This window comes from Leuciscus leuciscus, assembly GCF_965113295.1.
Source record: "Leuciscus leuciscus genome assembly, chromosome: 13".
NCBI lineage: Eukaryota > Metazoa > Chordata > Actinopteri > Cypriniformes > Leuciscidae > Leuciscus > Leuciscus leuciscus.
In genome coordinates, this window is record NC_138737.1 from 2007083 (window position 1) to 2015261 (window position 8179).

At 37.3% G+C, this 8179-nt stretch overlaps 1 protein-coding gene across 1 annotated transcript; it reads right to left on the bottom strand.

The window, feature by feature from the left end:
• Nucleotides 1–5255: 5255 nt before the first annotated feature.
• Nucleotides 5256–6501, bottom strand: LOC309513218 (uncharacterized protein). The gene is made up of 3 exons (XM_082188963.1): nt 6427–6501; nt 5814–6120; nt 5256–5740 (listed from the first exon to the last, which is right to left on the bottom strand). Exons 2-3 carry the CDS (start codon nt 6117–6119, stop codon nt 5333–5335), a joined length of 714 nt encoding a protein of 237 aa, XP_082045089.1. The 5' UTR covers nt 6120; nt 6427–6501; the 3' UTR covers nt 5256–5332.
• Between the last annotated feature and the right edge of the window lie 1678 nt (nt 6502–8179).

Here is an 8179-nt window from a genome sequence, read left to right on the forward strand (position 1 = left end):
CTGTAACAAATGTATTGCTCATTGTTAATACATTAACTAATGAAAATTAATGAACCTTATTATAAAGTGTTACCGACATTTCAAATGTGTCCGGTCTGACCTGAGATCAGCGCTCTGAGCTGTTATTATTACACAACATCTGTTTGTTTCCTCACTTCGGTAATGGGTGATGGACGTGATAATTATATGATTATGGTGCGATTATGAAATACCACCCACAGAGAGCGAGAACGGGCTGATACCAGCAGCTAATTCATGTAACGGAGTCAGTTTGTCTGACAAAGATGGAAAAACATCACAAATATCTGACAGAACACATAATAGAGAACAGATGGAACAGTGTGCTTGTATTGCGAAAGCATTTGATGCTAATCTGCACATGTGAGTTCAGATAGTGCGAGAAACAAATACTTCAGGAACAACAAAGAGTAAGATAACAATAGTCCAAAGATATTGAAATATCTGAAAAATGCAAACCAAAAAAATATCTAAAGATACATTTACTTGAGATGGAAGATTACATGAGTCTTGTTTTCTGGGGAAAAAAAACAACAAAAAAACATTGTGTGTTCCCTTTGGATTAAGTTGATTTTTTTGACCCCACTCGCATTTTAAGCACAAACTCACTTCATTTTGATCAATTTTTCAGACTTAATATCTTCAGTCATTTTGCATCTCCAGTAAATGCATCTTTAAGAATCTTTCGAGACAGAAAGCCATGATTGCAGTGAAGCTGAGGTGAGACGGGTCACTCACTGAATGCCATTACTCACGCATCACAGCTCATGTATGCGCTCACTCATGTCCAGGACGGCACCGTATAAAACATCTGCTGGTGGGAGTTCTCCTGTGACCAACAAAAGACAGAGACGTGACCACTCTCAGATATTCTTGGGATGTCTAGTAATCTAGAGATGTTTGATGTATATGAAAGACAAGCTATATTATTTGGTATGATTATAATAATTGCCAAGAGGCTGAGTTTATGAATCTGGAAAACTGATTCTGTGTCCAGGTTTGATAGAGATCTTGTGAACATGCTTGCATTGGGAGGGTTGAGATACATTAATAACGACAAATCTGAGATATTTGATAAAACCTGGGGACTATTGATGTAAGTGCATTCATAGACCCCTGTTAATGTCAGAGTTATTCATTGATAATGTAGTTAATGTTGTGCCTAAAGTTTTATTAGACAGCAGACAATAGTCAGGATAATGCGCTTTATCTCTCTTTTTGAATTGTACGCAATCATTGTCGTCACTGTCATTTTTATGAGTCATAAGTGTAGTAGATATTTTATTTTAATACGCTGTATAGATTAAGTGACTATAACATTTACTAACTGGTATCCTTCTCAAGCATTACCTGTCCAGTCAAGCATAATCTGTCTTTCTGCATTTGTCCCTCAAATGTTCTGTTGTTTTGTCATAGGTTATGGTATATTTTTCTTTTATTTATTTATTTTTTATAATAATTATATTTTTTTCATCATTGTTATCGTTGTTCTGTTTGTTGTGTGAAAAAGCAAAAACACTCAAATAAATGTTTAATTAAAAAAAAAAAGATACGAGATCAACGAGTCCTGCAGAATCACAGCATGTGGTCGAACGTCTCGTCATATTTGACTTTGAGATCTTGAGACTGAACAAGACTAGATGTGGTAAAACATGAGGGAGAGAGAAAGGGATTCCTTTCCATGTATCTAACAAAGAGCTATTGTAGCAGGACATAAAGAGACGAGGAATCTCTCAACAGTGTGTGTGTGTGTGTGTGTGTGTGTGTGTGTGTGTGTGTGTGTGTGTGTGTGTGTGTGTGTGTGTGTGTGTGTGTGTGTGTGTGTGTGTGTGTGTGTGTGTGTGTGTGTGTGAGACAGACAGGAGACAGAGACACTGGGAAGAAAGAACTCAAACAATCCTTCATTCCGCCACAGAGAATCTGCCGATACAGAACTATTGTTACTGGACGGCTGCGTCCTCCAGAGGTCACGTCTGTCAGACGCACACCAGTATGGGAATGGGAATTAGTGGGAATTATTGATGGGATTCATAAGCTTGCGGTTCGATTCTGATCTTGACTCAATATCGATTCCTTTGGATAAATATTTTGGCCTGAAATAAATCTCTCTCAACTGGAAACATTCAGGGAAACCTGTCAGCTTGAATTATTATTATTAAAGGCTAAAATGAACAACTCATTCTTATACATAATATTTTTAGTGATATAAAAGTAAAAATATAATAAATATGTTATATAGTGAATATATTTAGCAAAATGTTTATTTTTAGATTCTTCTTGCAAGAGTTCAGTTTTAGCTTTCACATGCTGTGTTGTCATCGTTCATAAGCTGTTTTATTAGTGGTTGAAACACTCGTCGACTGATTACATGAGACATGATTTATAAGCTGTACTTCATCTTTTATCATCCCTTCTGGTGTTCATTCATGAAGTAATAAAGAGAAACACAGATCGGTTCACGTGCCACTACAGCAATCTGTGTTTGTCTTTATTACTTCATGAATGAACATCAGAAGGAATGATGAAAGATAAAGTACAGTTTACTGAAATTAATCTGTCACGAGTCACGCCACATTCCCCAAAACACATTTTATTGTTTGAATTTTGTAATAAAATTGACCAAATTTGAAAGCTGAGACTATTTCATATCAAAAGTAGCTAATCTGATCTGTCTGTGGTGTGAGAACTGTCAATTATCTTAACATAACACACACACACACACACACACACACACACACACACACACACACACACACACACACACACACACACACACACACACACACACACACACACACACACACACACTCTCTCTCTCTCTCTCTCTCACTCACACTCACACAAACACAAACACTCATATTACACACACATATAGACACACTCTCTCTAACTCACACTCACATACTCACTCACTCACTCACTCACTCACTCACTCACTCACACACACACACACACACACACACACACACACACACACACACACACACTCATATTACACTCTCACACACACTCTCTCATACACAAACACTTACACAAACACTCACTCACTCACACACACACACACACACACACACACACACACACACACACACACATACTCTCTCTCTCTCTCTCTCTCTCTCTCTCTCACACACACACACACACACACAAACACACACACACACTATCACTCAGTCAGTCACTTACACACTCATTTTCACTTTTACAAGCTTTTCTGCGTGAGAGTTGGCAGCCCTGCATACGTCATAAAGGATGTGTTGTTATTTCAGGACAGTCACCATTATAAAACTGACCGTAATTCCCAGTGAAGCGTTGTTGTGATTTCTCAATGACTTAATGACTCAGTTTACTGAAAGCCTCAATGACGTATGTGGCCGTCAAACGCGACCTCCGGAGGACACAGGTCACCGGAAGATCACAGACACGCGCTTAGCAACACCCTAGCAACTGCATACCAACACTAGAACACCTTAGAACCTGCATAGCAACCACCCACAACACTCTGTTGTCATGGCGACCAGTTCAGGACAGGCAACAATTCACTCACATGTCCCTCAGAAAATGTAAACTGTAGTTCAAAAACATACATATATATTAAAATAATAATCTATAGAATAATAATAATAATATATATTATTTGGCAAACAGGCCCATGTGATAAAGGAGATTTGCATTGCACTATGGCCCAATCCCACTGAATGTGCACTAGTGTAGGGGAGACTGGGACGGTTGCAACACTTTTTGCATTTCTCTCAGTTACTCAGAGACTATTTGGACTAGACCAACCAAATGTGTATTTATTAAACTTGCATCTGTCTGCTAATTACCCATACCATTTCACTGGCCCACCGGTGGGCCCACAGCCATTACATATTTAAAACAGTAATATCCTATACTAAACCTAAACTAATCTTGACAAACTGAAAGCTTACAATCTCTAGTTTTCATATTTGGTGACTGATTTTCAAAAAAAAATGACAGAGCCGTAATTTATTAATTTGCAACAAGAATATTTTCATATTCCTAAGGCGTGTTCAGACCTTTATTTTGAAATAGTAATGAACATGAAAAACATTAAAAAAATAGTAGAAACCTCAGTTTGTTCAAAAGTTCAAAAGATAGCATCCATTCCCTTCTTTTAGAAAAAAAGGTCTGAAAATATTTTAAATATAAAGAAAAAACTAATAGATTCACCATTTGTGATGTGGCAGCGAGCTCTTCTCTTGTAACATGTTCTTTTTATGTGTTTCTTAGAGTTTGAATTCGTATAAAAATCTGCCAAACTTCCAATACTAATTCTGAATAGGATGTCAACTTCATAAATTGTATGAAAATTGTGGAAATAATGGTTCAGATCACTCAAACCACATATGGAAATGGAGGCGCCCTTAAATGATCAGAAATGGAGTCTGGTTGTCATCTAGTGAAAAAGTTTGGTACTGCGCCCAAATAAAATCTTACTGAAAGCTCATTTTTTGAGATATCAATCTAAAATTTGAAACACAACTTGCTTAGATTTTTGGCTTTCATTTTCTTGCAGTTTTAGAGTTCACCATGTTTTGAAAATATATATTTTATATAAAATATGAATAATATATTTTTATTTTATTTTACATTTTAATAAACTCAAACTTCTATAACTTTTTTTTCTGTTTCACTTTCTTAATCTATTTCACTTCTACAAGAATATGCCAAATGTCTTCTTTAAAACAAGACCAATCATACATCTCCAAAGTATTCTTGAATTACAACCATTTAAGTTCGGAATGTGCATTTTCATGTCTAATAAAAAAAGGGAGGGGGAGGGGGGGAGGGGGGGTGACAGTTAATTAAAGATGATGATTAGGCCTACATATGACATATCATTCACAGTATTTATTTGAATGTAAGAAGCCAGATGTTGCAACTGACCCCGACCCAGGGGACGATTGCAACACAACCCAGGAACGGTTGCAAAACGTTCAAAATACCTTACATTTCACTAATTAACTTTAGCTTTTTCTCTCAATGAGCACAGAATTCTGAAAATATTAACTGTTTTACTATAATGTTATAGTATTATTTATTTATACAATAATTTTATTGTATAATTTATTGATTTAGTCATATTTATCGAACAACAGTTATTGAGTTTTGTGTGTTTATGTGTAGAACATACACAGATTCAGTGTTCAGGCGTTACAGGCGTTATTCAATCTCTGCATATTTCAGTGTCAGAGACAGGAAGAACTGAACAATTTGCAATGCAACAAACTTTTATTAATCATGTATTTACTGTACAAAACTGCAACTGTTTCATACAATTTGCTTTTCTTCACATGCACTTTTCTTTGTGGTTTGCTTTGCCTTCTGCTGCAGAGTTTAGTTTTTTGTCTGTTTCTAATTCTTCCTTCACAGGAGTGTCCGTGAGGATGTCAGTGGAGCGTCGTCTCCTGCCTTTTGCACACTTTCTCCTGGCTCCTGCTTTGGGATGTGGCCGGATAGCTTCTGGTGAGAGGTCGTCTGTACCCGTCCCAGAGGTTGATGGTCTTGAGGGAGGCGCACAGAAGGAAGGTGGTCCTGTCGGAGGAGGCACGGCGGCTCGGGGACGCCGTATCGAGAGCGTGGGGTGCCTCTTTAGAAAGCCAGTGAACCAGTCAACACCAGCCATACTGGTCTCACTCCACTTCGGGGGAAAGTTGCAGTTGTAGCGAGAGGCTAGTTGAAAGGCAAACTTGCGAACCTGAAATAAAATGTAAAGAGTAAATATCTCTCTCTCTTATACAGGCTACATAATTCTCTTGTTAAAATCTTACCTCTTTGGGATTTAACCCGTAGTATAAGTCAGCTGCCCTTTTTAGATACTCTCTGAGACTCCTCTCTTGGTCCTCTGAGAACACTTTCCTGCTGGTCCAGTACCCTGCTCTCGGTAACGTATCCGATCCCTCGCCTGTGAGTTTCTCTCGTTTTTTATTGAATCGGAATAAGGTGGTGTGACAGATGGCGAAGTCCTTGGCCACTGCCCTGACTGTCCGGCCCTCATCCCTGATTACATCTGATGCTCGTTCCAAAATATTGAGGGGAACCCCTCTGTTAGTAACCCTCTTCCTCACTCTTGGCATACTGAAAACACAGAATAAAACTAGCCTTCTTACTATCCTTTTATATCCCCCACAATGACTTGTAAAATACTGTTGTGTGGTCTGTTTTGATATGTGTGCTTAGCCTGGGGACAGTTGCAACACCTTATCAGCCATGGCAGAACATCATGTGCTAGCTAGACACACTGACCTTCACACATGCTAACCATGTCACTTACAAGTCAACAAAACAATAATTCAATCTAAGCAAGTTGTGATTAATTCATGCAAAAGTTCAGGACAGTGTGACAAAAATACAGCTCATGGAAAAAAAAACGTACTTTCATACCTCCAAAAACAAGTTTTGTTCAATAAATGCAGCAGCAGATGTTGACTGTGTCTCCTGTCTTCTTGGTGGAGGGAGGGTCTAACTGTGCATGTGCAGTATGAGTGTCATCACTCTAGCTTGTGTAATAAGACTAAGAAATAAGACTTGTTGCAACTGTCCCCAGTCTCCCTATTTCAAAAGTGAAATGTATATTTTTACAAAACAGTACTTGCAGAAAATATGATATTAATAAAATTTAAGCACACTTAATTTTTAATGACAACAAAAATGTACAATTATTAGAAAAAAATGTGGCATGCAGCTCTACCGCTAAACGTCACTGATGTGTAGCAGATCATACAAATTCATACGAATTTGCCACCAATTCGCCTAATATGTAGTTATAAATATATTTAAATACATGACATACAAGATATTACATGAAAGTATATTATCGAAAACCCTCTTATCAAGAGCCTGTAGGGGAGAGCGGGGCACAAAGTAAAGCTTTTTGACTTTCTCAGTTTATGTAAATCTACTTATGGTTCAGAGTATTTATTTTTTCCCACATTCATTTCCCACATGTCTAGTACAATTATGTGGTTTTGTTTTATTAATACAGTATATACTTTTTTCTTGACATACCCCGAAAGAATGGAAGTGAAATGTGACAACATGCCCCATAGGCGGTGTACATTGTAACATGTGTGGGGTACATTGTAACATGACCATATGACAGCTTAAAATGTTATCTGATCTAATAAAAAAAAATATACAAGACAAACTAAAATATTTTCTAAATAAAATACAATTATTAACTTTTTCATATAAAATAATGGCATTTTTTAATAATTAAATATAAACTCAATAGGGGCACATTGTAACGCAGTGTGACAACATGCCCCGACTGCACAACTGGGATTTAAACCCGGCTAGTGTCTTCTGCTAGTTAGCGAAGCATTAAATAACTATCTCAACTGTTAAATAACATATTGGAGATTGAAATAATATCAGATTTGTCTCATTTTAAATAAACACAAAAAATAGAGATGAAAAATTAACTTAAGTAAGAAATTTACTTTTGCTATGGTTTAATAAATGTCTATGGATATCTTCCAAAAAATTTTTTATTTTGGTGCAATTTTTTCTCTATATAGTGTTGATATGGCAACTAGTAAATACACCAAGTTTCGTCATGCTTGCATGTGTGGAAGTATTTAAAACAAGTGTGTTACAACTAGCCCTGTGTTACGTTGTGCCCCGCGCTCCCCTAAAGGTTCTCCAGTAACATCAAGTTGTTTATCACACACACACACACACACACACACACACACACACACACACACACACACACACACACACACACACACACTCTCTACTTAGAGATTACTAGTCAGAACCACCACTATATTATAGGTTGCCAAATTTCATCTTTTCCTATGTATTATTTATAGGGCTGCCATATTAGGCCTTATTCACAGCAGCGCCATCTTTGATTTTTAATGGGAAGGAAAGCGAGGCTGTGAGGGATAGACATGCATCTCTTCAGTGGGTTGTTCTATTATTCAAGGTGTTTTTGGATTATTCTGCTCACAAAACACTGCAAAATATCTTTCCAAGAAACTTAAGTAGACATAAAACTCAACATGAGGAGTTTTATACAGATTTTTCCAGCGAAAGCCATTGAAAACACGGTGAGTCTATCCCTCACAGCCTCGCTTTCATACCGGACATGGCGATGCTCTGAATAAGGTTAAGGTTACCTTAGGTTACT

Bases quoted from the DNA above. Each gene is read 5' to 3' on its own strand.
- LOC309513218 (XM_082188963.1), bottom strand. From the start codon at position 6,119: ATGCCAAGAGTGAGGAAGAGGGTTACTAACAGAGGGGTTCCCCTCAAT. The intron at 5,741-5,813 runs GTAAGATTTTAA...ATTTTATTTCAG, and splicing joins ACGGGTTAAATCCCAAAGAG to GTTCGCAAGTTTGCCTTTCA.